At 42.4% G+C, this 23,543-nt stretch overlaps 1 protein-coding gene across 2 annotated transcripts in view; it reads right to left on the bottom strand.

Moving 5' to 3' along the window:
* Nucleotides 1-5,116: 5,116 nt before the first annotated feature.
* LOC311233071 (polymerase delta-interacting protein 2-like) overlaps nucleotides 5,117-23,543 on the bottom strand; it is a 32,492-nt gene continuing 14,065 nt past the window's right edge. Inside the window, exon 11 of one of the 2 annotated variants that reach the window (XM_084319942.1) lies at nucleotides 5,117-7,786. In XM_084319942.1, the coding sequence (XP_084176068.1) occupies nucleotides 7,675-7,786 (112 nt within the window). In that variant the 3' untranslated portion in view covers nucleotides 5,117-7,674. Of the gene's footprint in view, nucleotides 7,787-11,394; nucleotides 11,681-23,543 lie in introns of those variants that run through there. The other variant, XM_084319941.1, reaches the window with a different exon arrangement.

Below are 23,543 nucleotides of genomic sequence, written 5' to 3'. Positions count from 1 at the left end.
AGGCGGAGTCTCAAAAGAGAATGTTGAATATTTATTGTGCATTAAAAATCACAACAGAGCCTCTGCTACTAGCTAACCTAAACGGAGCCTTCTGGAAGCAAGTGCAACAACGTATGTCCGTGTGGAACCAATGTGCCAACAACCTTTCCGTGGGTGAAGCATAGTTGAGCATAGTTGTCATTTAATTATACTAATACTAATCTATACAATCACCTGTTGTTGAATAAATACCATTACTTTCTAGTTATGACTAAAAAACAGTATAAAACAGTAGCTGTAAAAAAGAAAAGAAAGTTTTATAATTTATATAATATAATTTTTTTAGTACATTAACTAAAAATAGACAAATGTCATCGGTTTTCGTCAACAAAATCTAGACTAAAACAAAAAAGACAAAATTGAGACAAAAACTGACTAAGACTAAAATGCTCAGACATTTAGTTGACTAAAACTGACTAAACGAAAAATAAATGAAGATGACTCAGTGTGTACTGTGTATTTACACTATCCTAATGTTGCTTTGTTGGTAAAAAAAAAAAAAAAGCTATTTAAATCAGAATATGTTCCATTCCATGTCTGACTATTTCTGAATCTATTGACCATTTCAAGGAATGTTTGGTTACTATTGGGCTTCTAGCCTTCTACTGAACTTATTGTGAATCAGCTGATAGGGTTTTGGCTAGACTATACTTAATAAATAGAATTGCATTATTTACAATATAAAAATATAAAATGCCTTTTTTTCATTAGCGAAAACTAGACAAAAATCATCAGTTTTCTGCGACAAAATCTAGACAAAAACAAAAAAGACAAAATCGAGACTAACACTGACTAAGACTAAAATTCTCAGACCTGTAGTTGACTAAAACTGACTAAACGAAAAATAAATGAAGGTGACTAAATATGATGAAAACGAAAAAGGAGCATTTGACACATGACTAAGACTAAAACTAAAATAGCTGCCAAAATTAACACTGGTTGGAGTATACATATTTCCTTTCAAATGAGCCATACTATTGTCTCCATATAATATAGAATATACGATGGGTCTGAAAACATCGTGAAAATAGTCAAAAAACACTGGCACCAGGGAGTACAGATGGAAAAACAGCGTGGCAGTCAAAGAGTTAAAGGAACACGACAGGGTCATTCCTGGCTATTGGTGACGTTTCGTGTTTTTTTTTGCATTTTTAGAATTATATCAGGTAAATAACATGTTTAACCTTCAGGTACTTGTATTGGTAGAGCTCAAGCACTTAAATAATAATAGTTATGGGTGGATTGTTCAGCCATCGACCTCAAGAGAGTTCCACCCTGTTAGGGACATATACATAGCTATTACAAAGTGTTAATAATGTAAATATTCAACAATACTTAGCTTTTCTTACACCTTATGTGTCCCTTATTCCATCATATATATGGTTTTATTTGAATAATAATGAAACAAGAATTGTGGAGTATACATTTGTTTATTATTCAGATCAATCACATGTATGCACCCAATTTACCCAAAATGGTAAATAATTAAACAATCTTGCCTAATAAAAAACATGTATGCTGTTGATCCTTTTCAACTGTGCAAATTAACATAAAAACATATAAAACATTTAACACGGTTGTTAAAGTTATTTAAAAAGAAAATGTGACTAACAGGGTGGAAAGGAACTCAACAGGATGGAAAGGACCCTAATAGAGTGGAATTACCAACAATGTCTATGACCTTTGGACATCCACAGCCAACTTTCAACATATTTACATACAAGTCTCTGTCTCTATGTCTGTCTTCTATCTCTGTCTTTTCTATCAGTCTCTCTCTGTCTATGCCTTTGTCTCTTTGTGTCTGTCTGTGTCTCTCTCTCTGTTTGTCTCTGTCTGTCTGCCTGTGTCTTTCTTAATTTGTCTCTGTCCGTCTGTCTTTCTCTGTTTGTCTCTGTCTGTCTTTCTACCTATCTCTGTCTGTGTTATTAACACTTTGCAATAGTCTATGTCCCTAACATGGTGGAACAGGGTGGATGTAGAGAAGATGGCAGATACCATCATCTGCGATCCTAATGTGAAGGATTGTGCCTATGGTGTTTGTGGAGAGTGCCAATTCACTGCTGTTCCTTTGGTTAGGCCTGTGACAACAGATCCAATTAGTTGTATACTCATCCGGTTATTCGTACAACATATAATAATGAGGTAATTTCCAGTTGACATCTCTTTAGTGGTAAACTCAACACAGGTGATTACAATGACGCCCGTACTAAATAGCAGGGGGCGTGATGGTATCCGATAAGGGACAAACATAGAATGTCAATACACAACACTATTGGTCTCACTCAGTGATCTACTGAGGTCCATAAAGATGAACAAATGTCTGTTGTGACAGTCAAAAAAGAGATCAAAGTCAAAGTCAGCTTTATTGTCGCTTCTCATAATGTGCAAGACATACAGAGAAATTAAATTGCGTTTCCCCCTTCCCATGGTGTATATAAAAAAATATCTAATATAAACATAAAGTAACATAAAGGACACTATAAATATAAGTAACACTTTTTTTGGTTAAAGAAAGCTATCTGGCTGCATGTTAGCCTAGTTTAGCACAATGAATGGAAGCGGACAGTGCTGGTTAGCCTATTGTCCAACTAACACCTCTCCCGAAGGCTAACCGGCACTGTCCACTTCCATTCATTGTGCTAAGCTAGGCTAACATGGAGCCAGATAGCTTTCTACTGAACGCACAGAGAGGAAACTGGTATCTATCTTATTGCCTCTCTCTGGAGAAGACGATAAGCTAATTTCCCAAAATGTTGGCGTGTTCCTTTAAGGCTCAGCTGCTGAAAAAGAATCAAACTGATGAGTAATGAAGGATTCAAGTTATATCATTTTGATATCATTTTGAAAGGAGGATTTTTTAAGTCTTTCAGAATATGCTAAATAACATAGTAATTATTTGTTTGCATTATTGTTTATTTGTTACAAACATAATTACAATCAATCTCATACCAAACAGAGGTATTCTTTATAGAAGACTCACAAATTGCCAACAACATCAGAAGTCATACCGTGTATTGTGTTTCTTTTTCAGGTTTGTGTTTCCTATCCAGGATTTCATGTGTGTGATTTTATTTGTTTTCTTATTGTCAACATACAAAAAGACCCAAAACTACAATGCATTTATCCTACAAGTCCATTTAGTCAACACCGGACGTAGCTCATATCCAGAAGTCATACTTCACTGTAAAAATAAAAAGAGTTAAAACAAGTTGCTTTGGTCTGCATAGTTCATAATTGTGATGAACATATGCAGTTCTGGGGACAGGGTTAGCCGTTTTGTACTGTTACATCCATAAATCGATAGACCTTGTTTTATTTTTTTATTATCTTTTTCCCCCTCCTTTTTTCCGATTTTTCTCCCATCCCACTGTTAGTCGTTATGCCAATTCCCAACCCCCTTCCTGGTTGTTGCGCACCCCCCCCTACTGTTGGTCCGGGAGGCCGGAGACTGTCACATGCTTTCCTCCGACACATGTGCAGCCAGCCGGCAGCCAGCCTGGCAGCGCAGATTCTCACCGGGAGAGTGTAACGTGTGGAAGGTCACACTACCTTTCTCCAGATCCTACCCTCGCTGTGCAGGCGCCCCGACCGAACTGTAGGGGTCGCTGTCCACAACGTCCAGGACCCACCCACGGCTTCCCTCCCCCTAACTCAGCCAAACAAGTTAGTATAGCGATCAGCCCAAGCCAAGGCAATGCTGACTCTCCGGGAGTCGAGACCGCAGCCTCTTGCATTGGTGACGAGCACAATCTCCGCTACGCCACCTGACCGCCCCTATCGATAGACCTTGTTGACTTTTGAACAACATTTTGTAATAACCTTTTGTTTTACAATACTTAAAACTGGAAATGTTTAATGACCTACAATAACCATGTGAAAATGGTTTGGATATTACCATTGGCACTTCAATAATAAATACATACTAAATGTTTGGTTAATGAAGACAGTGAAATTAACATTTGAGTGTTTCCAGTGAGGTATTTGGGTTTTTTCCTGTAGTGTCACGGCAGAGTTTTTTTTAACCATGAGACCTGCGGGGGAGTCTGCACCCCCTGGCCGACATTACTGTCTTTCAGAGGCTGTACGTGTACAGGCTCAGCTTTATAGCTAGAGTGAAGATACTGGTATCATATGAAACTCGACGACCTTCGGAATCCATTGGTACCATAACCATGTCATGCTAGCTTGGGGGCTAAATAATGCTAAATACATTTTGGCAAGGGGAAATCTGGCATGGCAATTTTCAAAGGGGTCCCTTGACCTCTCACCTCAACATATCTGAATGAAAATGGGTTCTATGGGTACCCACAAGTCTCCTCTTTATAGACATCTAATCCCATGCAGTTTTGGGGCAAGAATCATGCAGTATACATGTGTCATTTTTGCTTATTCTAAAATGGTGGTATTTGAATAATAACTGTATCGCCCCCCTCCCCCACAGACTACTGTCCTCCCAATATTACTAGTTTCTGTCTACCCATCCCCCATCCACCCACCTATCGTAATTTCCTTACCTCACCGATACAACCACCCCCCTCTCTCCCTCTCCTAACTAGAACCCCCCCCCCCCTCCAGCCTACCCAGAATTCCACTCTGACCCTATAAAGAGCCACGTCTGAGTGGACTCTAGAGCTCACCTGGGGACACATCAGCTGGTGTCCCGGTTGGGTCATCCAAGCTATAACTCTGAATAAACCTTTGTTTTATCAAGCCTACCTTCAACGGTCTACCTTCATTGATCAGGGTTCAATTCCCTAACAACAGTCTTGGAATTGCATGACTTTGGTCTGACTGGAAAGCGGAGACTCTTGTGGATCCAGTGAGCCCAATTGACCTGTCTCAAAACCCTGCCCCTTTTCTTGATCCTCCAATCACAACTGTCGCTTACCTCGGACAAACTTGGTTTGTCCGAGGTAAGCGACAGTTGTGATTGGAGGATCAAGAAAAGGGGCAGGGTTTGAGACAGGTCAATTGTATTCATGTGTGATGCTAGTTCCCATAGTTTTTATTTTATTTTTTTTACTTGACCTCACTGTATTAAATGACCTATTGTGACCTCTAGGATAATCACAGCCTCATGAAACTTCACAACCACAAACTAGCAAACGGCATTCAGAGGATGTATGGTTTATTGACAATAAGGGGGGTTTCTGAGAAATGTCCAGAACAGAAGTGCTCGCCATCCAATTGCCGAAATCTCCAAATGTCAAAAGTTTTTGATACCAAATCACACCATAAATCTTTTTGGTGTTCCTCCAGGTCTTCATGCCTTAATGTGGTATTTTGGAGGGACTGTTGACCATGTTTATTGAGTGGTCAAAAAAAAAATAATAATAATAATAATTTGTATTCAAATACAATTATTTTACAAATAAGACTCCTGATTTTCCTAAATGTATCCAAGAATCCCGTACTGTGAGTCTCAACTGCATCACATTTCTTAGCTACTGAGTCCAGCTTAGTGGTTGAGGAGACTTACAGTGAAGAAGAAGGAGTTTAATTGCAGAAAGATTCTCATTATTTCCCCCTCCTATGCCAAAAATAGCTATCATAGGATCGGGCAGAATTTCCATTTCAAAGACATCTGACATTGTTTTGAAGATTGAACTCCAGTAAGTGGACAGGTTAGGACACTGCCAAAATGAGTGTAATAGAGATGTCGGAGAAAGATCTGTCACATGTGGGATCTATATTTGGAAAAAATTTATAGATTTTCTTTTTTTTTAATGCAGGCGACACAGAACCTTAACATTTAATAAGGCCATGTCGGGCACAAATTGAGGCTGTATGAACCCCTTCCAGGGCCTCTTCCCATTGCTCTGCCATCAAAGCCACCCTAAATCCCCCTCCCACGCCAATCTTATAATCTCTAGTGATGGGTTATGTAAATTAGACAATAAATCATATTGCACCCCTTCTTGAGGGCTAGTTAGGAAAGGAAGTATTAGCTTTAATATAACAAAGAATTTGGATGAATTTGAAGTGGGCTTTTAGTAAATTAAATGTATTTAGCAGCTGTTCAAATGTGGGTCTTTATATTAACTATACCACTTATTTTCCATAATCATCTATAATAGAGGGGGAGAAGAGGTGGCTGGGGTAAACGGGTGCAAGCAGAGAGCCCTTTTGCCTTCAATAATTCTTCCTAATATTAGACCATATTTTAAAAGACTGTTACAATGGGATTACTCTTAACATAATGCAATGCTAGGGGCATTGGAGAAAACAAAGAGCATTCATTTACATTTACATTTAGTCATTTAGCTGATGCTTTTATCCAAAGCGACTTACAAATTTTGAAAAACAAGTCAGCATGAGGGCTACATTTCTGGCAGCTGAGGGTCAGTGGCATCGTTCGTCAAATAGTATTGAGCTTGAGTGTTACACTCCGAGTGCATAGTAGTATAAACATATTAGCATGATAGGTATACATGATAACATACAAAACCCGGCTTTTAAGGATGCCTGATAAAATGTGGGAGGAAGTGTTTTGGCCTTAAAGGCCTCATTAAAGGTGTCCAGCAGCACTGGGGAGATACATTAATGCAGCCATTTACCATTTACACATTTATACATTTTGAGAAGGCCATGTAAAATTCAGAAATAAACCCGTAGAGGCCTGGGGATTTAGAGCTTTCCATGCTTTTAATTGCTTGTTTTCTCAAGGGAGTAAGGTTCATCCAGGCTGGCCTTATAACCCTCTCCTACCTTTGGTATGATTTGTAATTTATCTAGAAATTCACTAATCCCCTTTGGATTCCGAGGTAGTGATTTGTGTAAAACGATTCAAATACATAATACATTTCCTGTAGGTCATTAAGGTTGTACAAATTTCCTCTATAAGTCTTTATACGACAGCTTGATCTGGTGGGCCAGTAGACATCCAGTCTTCTCACACTGTTCATAGAATCTATGTTTGGACTGTAGTATTAGCTTTGCTGATTTATCAATGGAAAGAAGATCAAACTCTGCTTGGAGCAAATATCTGGTTATAAAGATCTGGAGAGGGGGCACTATTGAGCGTTGACCATTTCCAATATTTCCTCCAAGATCTCAGACAAACGTTGAATATGTAAGTGTAAAAATGGATACACTTTGCACCAAATCTGTGTAACAAATGGTATCAACCCAAAAATAGATGCAACAACCTATGAGACATAAATGAGCATGGGATGGCCATCATATATTTCGATCATAATGTCCCCCCATAAGAAAGACTGAAATGGGTCTCTAAGTGTTAAGAGGTAGTATGTGTTCCTATGGTGGACCAGTCTATTGTCAAAAACTATGCGGTGAGAACACCAAAACTCCAATATGATTGAAAATGTAAACTTGAACAGTAGTACCCAGATGTTACTATCAGGCAATGGTTAAAGTAATCTCAAAAGAGTTTAAACGGCATGGACATTATGTCTCACAGGGGAAAAAAAGAAGAAAAGAAACAAACAGTATATTCTCCCTAATTCACAAGTCTGATGCATAGCAGAATCTCTGCTCAAACGGAGGAACATTTTGCTGCCAAAATATGTTCCCCCTGTTCACCTTCAAGAGAAGAGAAGACTCTCCTAAGATGGAGAGAACACACACGAGGAAGTCCTTCTGTAGCCAGTCCAGTACTAACTGTGTCCGTCTCTCTCAGAAGAGAAAGGAGTAGGGGCTGTCTCTGTGTCCATGGCTGTCCAGGGAGAAGGATGGGATGGCCACTTCAAACATGGCTCCATTGGCCCGCTGACAGGTAAATGTCCCCCTGCAGAAGACAGGAACATCCCATCAGCATGTTCAGTGGAAAAGATAAAAGAAAAACATCAAAACAGACAATACCCTATTCTATCATCCTCTATGGAGAGGCTGATTAAGACATAGCCACTTAGCTTCAATCATATGCTTCTAGTCCAGACCTGCTGATAATAACATTATAAATTAACAGTTTGAGACCCACGTGAAACGTGTAGTTAAGACAACCCGGTGTAATATGGCCTTTATTTTCAGATGGGCCATTAAGTTAGCAATTAGTTAACGGTAGCTCATTGTTATTAGCCAGTGTCTAGGTCTAGTATAGTCACAATCAAAGAGGGTCTATGGCCATAGTACATGTGTTAAAAGTATCCAAACGGGTGCTTGGTCTTCATCGGACCACAGGGCATACAGGATATGCAGGCCCCACGTGGGCATCTAGTCTCTCCCACACTAGGTTAGACCAGTGGTTCCCAAAGTCGGGGTCGCGACCCAAAGTTTGGGAACCCCTGGGTTAGACCACCCAAATCTGTGTTTATTAGCTGCAACCAGCAGCTCTATAGGTCACTCTGTCAGATGGTCAGTCCACAAAATGTCTCCACTCTCTAGCGGCCACATGTTTCGCTCTAGGGGGTTGCCATTTGGCATGGAGGTCAAGTAAGTGTGTGTGTGTGTGTTAAAATGTGTGTGTTCATGCCAATTGACTAAAAAGGGGTGTGGTAATGGGAGTGCCCTATCGCAAAAAGGTTGCAGCTATTGAAAACTCTTAAAGACATTTTATTTGATCTTTGCACCAATCGAGATTTAGGGCTAACCATAGCATTATCTCAGTCATCACTTTGGTTACAGATAATATAGTTTCTGCTATAGATATAAGACACTGTGTTACCCATTTCATAGATCTGTCTAAGGCTTTTGGTTGATCGTCCTCTGCTCTTGAATATATTATGTAGTATTGACCTAGATGGAAATGCTTGTAACTGGTTTCAAAATTATTTATCCGATATATTTCAATGTATGAAATCAGGGTGTATCCAATCTGTATATAACAAATAACAAAAGGTGTTCCACAGGGGTCAATTTGACTATTTATATTAATGATATTGTTTCCTCAGTTAGTCGCTGTCAAATTAATCTATATGCTGATGATACAATTGTGTGAAAAATTGCTACTTTATTTTAATGCTATACAAGTTGCACTTGTAAAACTTAAGTTCGTACTTAATGAGAACAAAACTTAATTCATGTTATTCTCTAGAACCAGATACTTTGATAATAATACTCTGCACATAACTGCTACAAATAAAAGTCTAGCTTTTTACTGTGAGCCAGAGTTGTACTTCTTGAACAGGCTACAAGATATATATATATATATCTCACTACAGACACAAAAGCTGCCTTCATTATTAGCCTCTGAGGAATTTGCCACAAGGAGAGACATGTGCAGTATGCATTCAAAGCACACTAACATAACAATGACTGCTAATGTGATAATGAAATAAAGGAAATTAAGTTGATTCGCTTTACACTTTTAATGGCATACAAGTCTTTAAAGTCACAAGGGTCAAGTCTGAGTGAAGTCAAGAGTCATTGATGTTTAAGTCAAAGTTGAGTTGCAAGTCTTAAATTAATCAAATTTGTTCAAATCAAGTGACTCGAGTCCACACCTCTGCTATGTACTATACTGTGGATGTCTATGAGCAAAATCAGGCACACACAGCGACAGAACAATATAATCGATTAGGACAAGCATTTATATAACATTTCCAAACTGAGGTAACTGCATATTCCATTCTGTTTCAGTTTCACAATTTCACATCATCTCTAGGTGCTGAATGGTGCCCATGGCCTACAACAGTAAACAAGAAAATAAATTCATAAAGACAAATATATTATACAGTATATCATCTTAAATATTACAAAACCTAAATTACAAATATAGACATTAGGATGATAGGAACTGTCATTGCATGAAAATCCACACGGTCTGGACATAATGACCAACACAGTCATATCAACAGTCCAGGACACCATATTCACTAAGGTTTGACGTCATCAAGATGTACAATCTGGATCTGCCTCATGGAGAATAAATAGTCAAAGCTGCACCGTGTAGTTTATGGGGCAACAAGAACACAAGTGTCATAGACGCGAAGCGTTCTTGCATCGGAGTGAACTGGAAAAGTGCTGTGCCTGTGAGCCACCAATAGGGGCAGAGTGGCTAAATGTGAGTGAATTGGTAAAAGTGACTGTGAGAGAAACCAGGGGGACCTTGGGAATAAGGGAGGATTTTCCTGTTTGGAATTGATAACGCTACAAAAGAATGTAGCTCATGTGAACATTAAAACCGTCAAATATTCCGTTAGGTCGACAAAACCGGTCTCCCCTTCACCGCGTACGGAAAAGCTTCAGAATGCTCCAGAATTGACATCTTGATGAAATCACAGGTGTGAGTAATCTCTGGTGTCTGGCTTTTGGAGAGCTGTTTATGTTCACAGGCATGTTAGACTTTCTTCTGGCAATGGGAGTGGGTTTCTTCATTGAGAGCTTATCCATATCATTAGGGCACAAGTATCACTTTTATTAGAAACAAAAATAAAAACCTGTCCTAGACCACAGGAATAACATACTGTGCACACACACCCTCACGCAAACACACACATACACAAGCAAGCAAACAAACACACACACTCACTCACACTCCCTTGTATAAAACTCCTATTATGAAAGCCAACTGTCTTTTACAGTACATGTTATAATTATATATTCGTACTCGTACATCTTATATATTATCATCAACATAAGAGATAATCTAAGATGATACATTCACAATGACTATCAATTAGCTAAGCACTTGAAATGTCCAGGGAGATGTAAGGGAAAGTTTATTTCCACAACTTTTGTATTATGTACAAGAGCAGCTTCATGATACTTCTAGTGTGCAATATGTTAATGCGAGGCTTAAAAACAATATCTGTCCGTTAGTCTGTCTGTCACAATATCACACACTACTCGTTCCAATCTTGACAAAACTGCGCACTACACCATTATGTCCAATTGACATAAAACTTGATAAACACATCCAACTATCCTTATTCTACAACTTTGCCTCAAGGACCACCTGCCATGTTGATTTGTCGTTGATTTGTCATCATGCTACACCGTAGGTCAGATTACGACCACATTTAATCATTACATTAGCATTACTGGACCAGGCACAGCTTTTTGCATTTGATGGATCAGGATGTCTTGGTTCTCTGGACTCTAGCTTTGGGAGACAGTTGTTCACGTTCACAAACATTGAATGAACTGAGTCCACGATCACGTGTGAATGAACATGTCATCAACTCCGCTCTAACGGCCGATTCTCCCTTTAAGCGTGAAGTGAGGGCAGGGGCTGTGCTTATGGCACGGGGGGGGGGGGGGGGGGGGGGGGGTACAGGCCGTGGTGTGAGAGGCGGTGTCAAACGGGGGGGGGGGTGATACAGGCCGTGGTGTGAGAGGCGGTGTCAAACGGGGGGGGGGGGGGGGTACAGGCCGTGGCGTGAGAGGCAGTGTCAAACGGGGGGGGGTACAGGCCGTGGTGTGAGAGGCTGTGTCAAACGGGGGGGGGGGGGTACAGACCGTGGTGTGAGGCGGTGTCAAACAGGGGGGGGTGGTACGGGCCGTGGTGCGAGAGGCGGTGTCAAACAGGAGGGGGGTGGTACGGGCCGTGGTGTGAGAGGCGGTGTCAAACAGGGGGGGGTGGTCGGATTGCGAGGGTCGGTGGCGTGGCTCTCAGGCCAGTGTGGCGAAAGGGCCGGGCAGGAAGCCGTTGGGTGTATCATCTTTCCTGCTTTCGAGTGAAAAGGGTGGGATGCGGACGTCGAAGAAGGTGCCGTTGGGCCTCTCGAGGCGATAGGAGCCCCTGCAGGGGGCGAGAGACACACGGAGAGGCACAGTCAGAAGCTGAGCCCAACTCCAGGCCGTCCAGCCACGTTCATATATACTAAGACGTATTTACCTTAACCTTTCAATGGCGACGTCTACCGTCTTCACCAGAAGCATTGGTTGTTCAGGCTGGTCTTATGGTTGTCTAACCTAACATTGAAAAGGCTTAATTCTATACATATCAACATCTTATAGTTAACACTTTGGTCGCCAGGCTTATATTCACAATAAACCATCCCACGCCAGCTCTATTTGTCTATGGAGAAGTTCCCCTTCTTTGCAGGGCTATAACTTTTTAAATTGTATTGCTAAATTGACATTACTATGGCCCATTCAACGTCAAGTATCTATTGTTCAGGGTGTAGCAACGTTATACTTTTTCATTCACATATTCATACTAAAATACGGTCTAAAGTATAAGTATGTTTTTATCGTTTTCTGCAGCATTCTCCAGAACGTGATTTATAGCCCTAAATGCATTATATTGATGATCAAATACAGTTTGATAGCAATCTGCGCGAGATAAAAAAATTCAAATGGACGTGCTTCTAGAAGTTACTACTTATCATCTGATGTTGACCAGATGGGGGGGGGGGGGGTCGTTTATAATTCCGTGGCCAACGTTAGATGATTCATCTAGTGTGGGTGATATGATTATTAGAGCAGTTTGTATCGAACACGTTAAAAAATAAACGCTGAAACTTACCGTAGCTTCCTCGTATCGTTGGGCGATGAGCGTGGAGCAGAAATATTCCTATTATGGGATGTAGAAATATGCGATCCATCTCCAGGTTGTATAATAGTATATACGTCCAAATCATGATGTTTATCGAGTTATTGGTAACGGATTGCTATCCATTGTGTCTAGCTCGAGTCCTGGGACTATTAGCGAGTGATCGGACCGAATTGGAATGAGCACCAGCTTCCGTTTCCTGTTTCCGGTTTGGGCGATCCGCCGATCGGCCACCAGATGGCGCTCTTGAACCGTTGGAGAGTTGAGAGGGGATCAACAGTAGATCTCAAGTCTCCTTGCGATCACAGATTTTTGAAATATTGATATCAAAGACGTGGTACGGCGTCTTTGGCAGAATGAGCATGGCGGGGAATGACGTGGTAAGGCGTTTTTGGCGACCATAGTGTTAAGTTAAGACTACATTAACCATTTCCAATTACTGCCCACCTACTGCTTCTTCTAGCTTAGGTTATTTCTTTCTGCTACAATACTACTATAGTACTGTACTTATATTATTGTTATATAAAACCACTGTTAACACTTTCAATGCCCAAAACGTCATATGACGTTTTATCAGCCCAATGCCTGAATGCCCACGACGTGTATTATCGTTTCATTTTTTTATTAGCGATCCGATTTCATATTTCATCAACAGAGTCCTCCAGCAGCTCAGAATGGAAAAAAGCACCCCCTATGTATATCCCTGTGTAACTGCAGGTCAGTCGCTTAGACTGACCTGGGATCAGTCGATATGTAGAGGCGGAGCCTTGAGCTGGCAAGCCGTCTGCTCAAGAGCGATCTGCTCGTGGGACGGAAATCAGCCTGGAACATATATTGACAGCAGCCAACACTCAATCAATAAGCGCGATCGATTTCTGGAATGGCGATCAGGAACTGGAATGATCTTTTTGGAGAACATCTGATCTGAGGTAAGGAATCTATTTTACCAGTCTTGGGATAATCAGAGTTGTATTCGCTGAGATATAAGCGTTTGCCCTATGTGTGTGATGTGTCTGTGTGCGCGATCGCTTTGAGGAAATCAGAGAATCGATTTTCAGCTCGTGGCCCCAGCGTGCATACGTACACATATACTATCGATAATCTAAGACTTATTTACCTCACTGAAGATGGCGCCGCTAAGACCGGCTGCCTCTCTGTGCGCTCCGTCGAGACTGTGCTTACTTTTGTTAATATTTATAGTTTTAAGAGTTTTGTTTGTACCAACTGTAGGTGCATTTAATGTGTATGACCGTCAGTCACTCATAGACATTGGATTACGGGAGATTTACCAACTGCATTACTCTCTGGATCAGCTCTCCGAACCACAACAATGGCCTGTTGACATCTTGAGAACATCAGGACCATACCTCGACCCACGGAACAACAAAGGGACCAGGCGTCGAGGAAAGAGAGCGGGTGTCGGAAACAGACTGAGAGCCAGGCGGCACAGGATGCCACTGCCCAGTATATTGCTAGCCAATGTACAATCAATAGACAATAAACTGGACGACATCAGAGCAAGGATTAAATTCCAAAGAGACGCTAGAGATTGCAACGTTCTCTGCTTCATCGAGACGTAGCTGACGCCGGACGTTCCAGACCACGCTATCCAACCGGCCGAACACTTCTTCATCCACCGCAAGGATCGAACAGCAGAGTCCGGAAAACAACGGGGAGGTGGTATAGCCTTCATGTTAAACAACAACTGGAGCGATCCGGGCAACGTGAAAGAGCTTTCAAATCACTGCTCCGATGCTCCCCCAACCTGGAGTATATATCCATCAAGTGTCGGCCTTTCTTTCTCCCGAGAGAGTTAACGTCGATAATCTTGGTCGGAGTGTATATTCCCCCGCAAGCCAACACAGGCAACGCGCTGTCCAAACTCCATGACAAGGTAAATAGAATCCAAGCAACGAATCTTGACGCCGCTATTGTAGTTGTGGGCGATTTCAATAGCGCCCATCTGAGAAAAGTATTGCCAGACTTCTACCAGCATGTGACTTGTAACACCAGAGGCGGCAACATCTTAGACCATTGCTACTCGCAATTCAAGGGTGGATACAAGGCTAATTCTGCCAGTGGTTTCGGCAAATCGGATCATAACGCCATCTTGCTTTCTCCGGAGTATAAACAAAGTATCAAACGCGCGCCGGTAGTCTCGCGAGAGGTGCAGAAATGGTCTGTCAAATCGGAGGAGGCGCTCCAAGCTGGACTGGAATGTACAGACTGGAATGTATTCCGCGATAACACAGATAACATCAATGACTACACGGAGACAGTGCTGGACTTTATATGTACTTTGGTGGAAGAAACAATCCCCACTACCACAATTAGAGTTTACCCAAACCAAAAACCCTGGGTAGACAAATCCGTCTGTGAGGCTCTGAAAGCACGAACTGCAGCCTACAACACCGGGCTGGTGGCAGGCAACATGAATGACCACAAGGTGGCGACATGCAACGTGAGAAGGGCAGTGAAAGAAGCAAAAAGGCTCTACAGGCATACAATTTAACTGCATTTTGAACAGGCTGACTCTAGAGCTATGTGGCAGGGCCTCAGAACGATGACAGATTACAAAGGCACCTCCCTCAAGCTGAACAGTGACATCTCCTTAGCAAATTATCTCAACACCTTCTATGCGAGGTTTGAGGCTGGGAATAACAACACCAGCCCACAGGCCACTGCAATGGAGGGGGGGGGGGCTGCTGAGGGAGACTCAGTGTTCAGGGTAACAGAACATGAGGTGAGGAGGACGTTTTAAGAAAGTGAATATCAGGAAGGCAGCAGGACCGGACGGTATCCCCGGTCGCGTCCTAAAAGTCTGTGCCGACCAACTGGCCCCGGTATTCACTGACATATTTAACCTGTCCTTGGAACAGGCTGTCATCCCCACCTGTCTGAAGAAGTCCACTATCATCCCTGTACCCAAAAAATCCAAGCCTGCTTGCCTCAACGACTACCGCCCTGTAGCTCTCACCTCTATAGCCATGAAGTTTCAAGTTTCTTTAATAGTTGTCATACAGAAGTACAGAATACTTTTATACAAAATGCTTCTTACTGTTACGCTTCAGAGACTGTGCAAGACAAGATAAGTATGAAATAAAAGAACATAGTATAGCATGTAAATTAGAAGTAAAAAAAACGAGGTCACAGTGTTCAGTATAGACATATGTACAATGTTCGATGCAGAATAGACGTAACTGAGTTACCATATAATATACAATATACTATGCAGTGTACTAATATACAATACTATATAGTGCAAGGCAGAAATGGGATGAGGTGCAATTTAGGTACAATTTACAGTAGGTGACGAGTTGTAGTGCAAATCCTTTATCAATAAATATAAAGTGTGTTTGTGTGATCTAAAGTGTGGAGAGTGGGTGCTGCAGTGTGTTGTTTGTTTAAGTGAGTGTGTGCGTGTGGGTGTGTGTGCTGTGTGCATTTGATGGTTGTTGCATAGTGTTTATTGTTCGTTTAGCAGCCTGATGGCCTGGGGATAGAAGCTTCTTCTGAGTCTTTCTGTGCTCGCCTTAAGACTCCGGTATCGCTTGCCTGACCGCAGCAGTTCAAAGAGGCAGTTGTTCGGGTGGCTGGAGTCCTTGATGATTCTCTTAGCCATCCCCCTGCACCGCTTGTTGTAAATGTTCTGGAGGGTGGGAAGCCCCCTCCAATTGTGCGTTCGGCTGAACGTGTCACTCTTTGTAGTCTGCTACGGTCTTGTGCAGTGCTATTCCCAAACCAGGAGGTGATGTTGCCAGTCAGGATGCTCTCTATTGTACATGAGTAGAAGTTCCTAAGGATCTTCTGACTGACTTGGAACTTCCTTAGGCGCCTGAGGAAGTAGAGGCCTTGTCGTGCCTTCTTCACAACACTGTCAATGTGTGTGGTCCATGTCAAGTCCTCGGATATGTGGGCTCTGAGGTACTTGAAACTGTTCACTCTCTCAACCGGTGCCCCGTCGATGCTGAGGGGGCTGTAGTCCTTGACCCCCGACCTCCTGAAGTCCACAATCATCTCTTTTGTTTTGCTGACGTTCAGGGAGAGGCAGTTCTCCTGGCACCACTGTGACAGATTCTCTACCTCTTCCAGGTAGGCCCTCTCGTCGTTGGCAGAGATCAGGGAGTAGAGGTGCTTTGAGAAGCTAGTGAAGGGCTACATCTGCTCCTCCCTCCCCATCAACCTGGACCCCCTGCAATTTGCATACCGCCCCAACAGGTCCACGGAGGACGCCATAGCCCATGTGCTGCACACAGCAGCATCACACCTGGACAAGAGGCAGGGGAACTATGTGAGAATGCTGTTCATCGACTACAGCTCAGCATTCAATACCATAGTCTCCTCCAAACTCATAGCCAAGCTCAGGGACCTGGGCTTGAACTATGACCTCTGCCAGTGGGTCTTGGACTTCCTGACGGGCAGACCCCAGGTGGTGAGAGCAGGCAACTGCACCTCCTCATCCATCACCCTCAACATAGGGGCCCCCCAGGGCTGTGTTCTGAGTCCCCTCCTCTACTCCCTGTACACACATGACTGTGTGGCTCAGCGGAACAACAACACAATCATCAAATTAGCTGACAACACAGTAGTGGTGGGCCTGATCTCTGCAAACGACGGCCTACCTGGGAGAGGTCAAGGTCCTGGCGGGATGGTGCCAAGAGAACAGCCTCTCCCTGAACGTCAGCCAAACAAAGGAGATGATTGTGGACTTTAGGAGGTCGGGGGTCAGGGACTACAGCCCCCTCAGCATCGACGGGGCACCGGTTGAGAGAGTGAACAGTTTTAAGTACCTCGGAGCCCACATATCCGAGGACTTGACATATGGACCACACACATTGACAGTGTTGTGAAGAAGGCACGGCAACGCCTCTACTTCCTCAGGCGCCTAAGGAAGTTCCAAGTCAGTCAGAAGATCCTTAAGAACTTCTACTCATGTACAATAGAGAGCATCCTGACTGGCAATATCACCTCCTGGTTTGGGAATAGCACCGCACAAGACCGTAGCAGACTACAGAGAGTGGCCCATTCAGCCGAGCGCACAATTGGAGGGGGGCTTCCCACTCTCCAGAACATTTACAACAAGCGGTGCAGGGGTAAGGCTAAGAGAATTATCAAGGACTCCAGCCACCCAAACAACTGCCTCTTTGAACTGCTGCGGTCAGGCAAGCGATACCGGAGTCTCATGGCAAGCACAGAAAGACTCAGAAGAAGCTTCTATCCCCAGGCCATCAGGTTGCTCAACGAACAATAACACTATGCAACAATGTGACTTCTATTTTACTTGCTATACTTATTTTATTCCATACTTATCTTTTTGTCTAGCACAGTCTCTGGAGCGTAACAGAAAGAAGCATTTTGTATAAAAGTATTCTGTACTTCTGTATGACAACTATTAAAGAAACTTGAACTTGAAACTTGATCTAGCGTTTATTTGAAAACGATTTATAAATAGGCCGAAAAATTCCAACGTTTTTGTGTATTCTAGAATATTCCAGTAAAGGGCGATTATCATGGAACATTTATATTTTCCTTGAAAACGAGGGCTTTTCAAAATGCTATAAAACGAAAATGAACCCATAAAAAAACAATCCGCTTCGACAATGTTGACTGGAAAACGAGTCATTGATAAGCGACGGGCAGATTAGACACATAGCCATAATTTAAAACATAGATTAGGCGTTTTTAACGCTAACATTGAAGTGGATGGTGGGCATTCAACCGGTAATTCAAGCTTAACACTTTGGATGCCACGCCATGTTTTCCTTTTTACCCCCTTGATGCCCAAACCCACTCCAATGTTAACTTAACTCTTTCAGTGCCACTCACGAGATTTCTCGGGTTTTTTTATAGGTGGTTGCGTGCCACTCACGAGATTTCTCGGAATTATTATTATTATAATTTTTTTGCGATCTGAAAAATTATTGCATCACCCGAGCCTACCCGAGTATAGCCGAGGGGCGCCGGTGATCACTGTGGAAAAAAGCGCCCCCTGTCGTCTCCCAGATGACATAAGTGATTTTGGAATGGACTCAATGAAAATGAATGGGGGAAAAAAATCCGGTACTCCACATTTTCCATTTCACTGATCCAGCCGGGGTTACCACAGTTCATTCTGGAGCCTCAGATCCCCGCGGATCATGGAGTTCTACAGTGTCGCGTTGGATCCATACACGTATCGATTTTTTCGAATGGTGATCAGGAATTGAAATATACCAGTTGGATACCATCTGATGTCAGGTAAGGACTCTATGTTATCAGTGGTAGGATAATCGGAGTAAGTTTGATGAAGTTATAAACTGTTTTGTGAAATGTCTTCTTTCGGTTTCACTGTAAAAGTCTGTGAGGAAATCAACGGAGCGATTATCAGTGCGCGGCCGTAATGTGCTTGCGTGCACGTATAATATTGATCATCTAGCGTTTATTTGAACACGATTCATAAAAAGGCAGACGAATATCAACGTTGTGGAAAGGACGATTTTCATAGAATGCTCCAGAATGAGCTGTTTTTTATATCAAAACGGGGGCTTTTCTAACTGCTCTGAAACGGAAACGACGCGATAAAAAAACCATCTGCCTTCACAGCACTGACTGGAAAATAGTCTTTGATAATGCGATGGGCAGATTAGACACATAGCCATAATTTAAAACATAGATTAGGCGATATTAACGTTAACATTGGCGCCGATGGTGGCATTCAAGCGGTAAAACGGAAAACCAGGCGTGGCACTGAAAGAGTTAATATCGCCTAATCTATGTTTTAAATTATGTGTCTAATCTGCCCGTCGCTTATCAAAGACTCATTTTCCAGTCAACATTGTCAAGGCAGATTGTTTTTTTATCGCTTCATTTCCGTTTGATAGCATTTTGAAAATCACTCGTTTTCGTGGAAAAAACAACCCTATGATGATAATCGTCTTTTACTGGAATATTCCAGAACGTTGTCATTTGTCTGCCTATTTATGAATCGTTTTCAAATAAACGCTAGATGATCGATAGTATATGTGTGCGCACGCACGCTCGCCAAAGAGGCCTGGGAACACCAGCCGTCACCGCACAGGAGTTTGGTGGATCATGTGGAGGAAATACAGGAGAGGATGGCCACCTTGTGGCCCCTGGTGAGAGACCACATGACCAAAGCCCAGCAGGCCCAAGCCAGGATCTATAACCCGGGCACTCATTCCAGTCAGGGGATAGAGTGTTAGTGTTGGTCCCCAACTCAGAGTGTACATTTCTAGCCAAGTGGCACGGGCCCTATGAAATTATGGAAAAGGTGGGTCCGGTGAATTATAGAGTGCGACAGCCAGGGAGGTGTCCACCGGTGAAGATATACCATATAAACTTGTTGAAAAAATGGGAAGCCCGGGAGGCTCTGTACTCTTTCACCCCACCACCAGGCCGGACCCAACCGCTTGAAGTACCCATGGGAGACCAACGCAGCATTCCCCAGAAGAACGACCTTAGGGAGCTGGTGGAACGCCATCGGGATGTGTTCTCCATGGAACCAGGAAGAACCGAGGTAATTCACCACCACATCCCTACTATCATAGGGAAGAAGGTGAAACTGCGTCCCTACCGCCTCCCGGAGGCCAGAAGAGAAGCAGTGAGAAAAGAAGTGCAAGACATGTTACAGGCGGGAGTCATTGTAGAGTCTAATAGTGGATGGTGTAGCCCCATCGTCCTAGTCCCTAAGTCAGACGGAACCCCAAGGTTCTGTAATGATTTCCGTCAGTTGAACGCCATCTCCAAATCCGACACCTACCCTATGCCAAGAGTGGATGAACTTATTGAACAGCTACCACTTTAGACCTCACTAAAGGCAACTGGCAGGTTTCCCTGGCTCCTGAAGATAGGGAGAAAACAGCGTTTGCCACCGCAGATGGGTTATTCCTCTATGTTGTCCTCCCTTTTGGTCTACACGGCGCTCCCACCACATTTCAGAGGCTGATGGACCAGATCCTCCGACCCTACCGAGAGTACGCAGCGGCCTACATCGATGACATCATCATTCACAGTGAGTGGGGAATTTTTATATATTATATATATATATATATATATATATATATTTTTTTTATCATTCTTTCCAAAAGAAAAGAGGCCTAGAAGCGTGGCTAACGCTAATGGCACGCATACCAGAGGCTAACTGCCTATGAAAACAGGCACAGAGGCACTGAAAGAGGATTTCACCCATCTAATGAACACACTAGACTAGACAAATATATATTATATATTTTTTTTTGACCAATAGTCGACTAACGGCAAATTTTGGTCAATCATAGTCGACCATCCAAATCCTTAGTCGGGGACAGCCCTAGTAGATACTATATCCCTTACCTACTCTTACTAGTTACGCTGCTGGCCAGTATGACTACTACCATACTGTATTTATACCTGTATCACTGTACATATTAATACTACAATGTGATTAGCACTATAATCAGTAATACTGATTTATATAATTTATACCTAGTTTAATCTCCTGTACTATTGCACTTTACCGTTACATTTGCACTCTGGTTAGATGGCAAACTTATTTCCGTTGTACTGTACTTGTGCTGTATAAGGACAATACATTTGAATCTAAATGTGTTCCGAGTAGCAAAAGAGGTAACCTGAGTGTGAATTTGTTGGCAGTGCTATTGTGCTGCATATCTATTGTGCTGCATTTGCATTGTGAAAGTGTATTTCGTTTTCTTTCTGAAAGTGTATTTAGTAAACAGACACTGTGGGCGGAATCCACAGAGAATGGATTGCGCCAAGCAAATTGCATCCGCGGAGCCTGCTCTGTGTCTGGGAGCTATCCACGAAAGCACATTGCGCGATGAGATACCAGCGCAGACACGCCCAATATGTGTGGCTCGCGAGCAGTCTGCACTCTGCACCCCTGACAGCGCTCTTGGCAGAAATGTGTGTGTCAAAATGTAGAGCGCTGTCAAGTTTAGCGCGCTGTCCAAAAAAAGAAAATAAACATTACAAGCGAACTAAATCAAGAAATCAAGATGGAAAGCAGTAAAAATAAACCTGCAGTTAAAACCAAGAACGGCAAACGACACATGCCGTTCCTTCTAAAACCCAATGATAGCCAGACGGACAAAGCCACTGCCGCTAAAATAACAAGCGTAACACGCCGGCTGCCAGTGCCAAGACGAGAGATCTAATTCTGTATTTTAATCTGTATTTAACCTTTATCTATTCGGTGAAGACCAGTTATTCTATAATTAAAGAATTTACGCGGCTGGGTGGCGCAGCGGAGATTGCGCTCGTCACCAATGCAAGAGACTCCGGTCTCGAATCCGGGTGTCAGCATTGCCTCCGGCTTGGGTCAGCCGTCATACTAACTCATTGGCAGAGTTAGAGGGTGGAAGTCGATGGGTGGGGATTTGGACGTTGTGGACAGCGACTCCTACAGGTCGGTTGGGGGACGCCTGCACAGCAGAGACAGGAAGTAGCGGGGGTAGTGTGAGCCTCCGAAGCGTTACTCCTCGCCACTGAGAGTCCGCGCTGGCAGGTGAAAAGATGCGACAGGCTGCCTCCTCGTGTACCGGAGGGGACACGTGATGCAAGGCTTCTATCCTCCCTACAACTGACCAGTGGGGGGCATAGTCGAGCAAAGAAGTAGATAATTTTTTTTTTAAATATTACATTATCTATCTGTCCCACTTTGTCCCACCAAAATCTTACTGTTGTCCCCCCCCCCCCCCCCCTCCATCCATTAACTCAACTGGACTGTCACTGTACTATTTATTTGCACTAGCACTATTGCACTTGGGACATTGATATTATATTATTGATATTATTATTTTGTACATGCTATATTCAGTATGTTTGTATGCCAGTGGTGATGCTCTAAACTCAATTTTGTTGTACCAACAATGATAATAAAGATTATATTCTTTTGCACTCCTCTATACATTACGAAGTAAACGAAATACAATACAAAATGAACGGAATACTAAAGAAAATAGATCTTATGTATCTAACTTGTTCGAGAAATATAAAGTCGCGTGCCAATAGCCTTCGCAACACGTGATTTAGAATAAGGCTATAGCACTGACATTCCAAATGCTTGGTTCTGAGATGATCAATACAGTAAACATTTATTTCTGATATAGGTGCTGATCAGCAGTAATGCAATGTCATGATTATTATTATTCTGAAGTTATTATTATTAAATAAAAATTTAATTAATAATTAATTAATAAGAACTCCTCTCCTTCACTATAATCTAATTATGAAATCAGATATAGGCCAGGGCTTTACAACTTAATAAAGAGATTGAATATATATTAAATGGGATATAAACTAAATTAAATGTATACTATACAATAGAATATAGTGATATAATTATATTGTGCTATTTAATTCTGTTTATATCCCATTTAATTGTATTCAATATCTTTATTAAGTTGTAAAGCCCTGGCCTATTTCATAGTTAGATTATAGTGAAGGAGAGGAGTTCTTATTAATGAATAAAAAAAATATTTTATAATAATAATAACTTCAGAATAATAATAATCATGACATTGCATTACTGCTGATCAGCACCTATATCAGAAATAAATCTTTACTGTATTGATCATCTCAGAACCAAGCATTTGGAATGTCAGTGCTATAGCCTTATTCTAAATCACGCATTGCGAAGGCCATTGGCACGCGGCTTTATATTTCTCGAACAAATTAGATTCTGTTTATATACGAGCATAACGCCAAGGCCCACAACGTTATATAACGATATTTAAATAATGAGTACAATTGCATGGGATCGCTGCATGCGCTTGATTTGATATTGTCCTTCGAGATATTCGATAATATCTTTCACGGTCATGCCTGTCTGCACAATTACTGCTGCCATGATCACCTGTTTAGAGGCTCATTTACATAGAAAGGGGACATGTTCCGCCCCTTTTTTACCTCACTTAAATATACGGCAATTGCACAGACGCAATGCCGACATTACGCCGTTTCACTAATTTGAGAGCGAGATGCACCGGCTCTGCTTCGGAAAAAGCCGCGCAAAGCCTTTGTGGATTCCGCCCTGTGTGTGTGCGCGTGTGTGCGTGTGTGTGTGTGTGACTCCATGTTTCAGCATCAGGTTTACTTTCCGTTATTG

Source organism: Notolepis coatsorum (assembly GCF_963971535.1).
Source record: "Notolepis coatsorum genome assembly, chromosome: 8".
In the NCBI taxonomy this organism is placed as follows: Eukaryota; Metazoa; Chordata; class Actinopteri; order Aulopiformes; family Paralepididae; genus Notolepis; species Notolepis coatsorum.
Note: the sequence above shows the minus strand (reverse complement) of the source record. Positions and strands in the feature narration are given on the sequence as shown.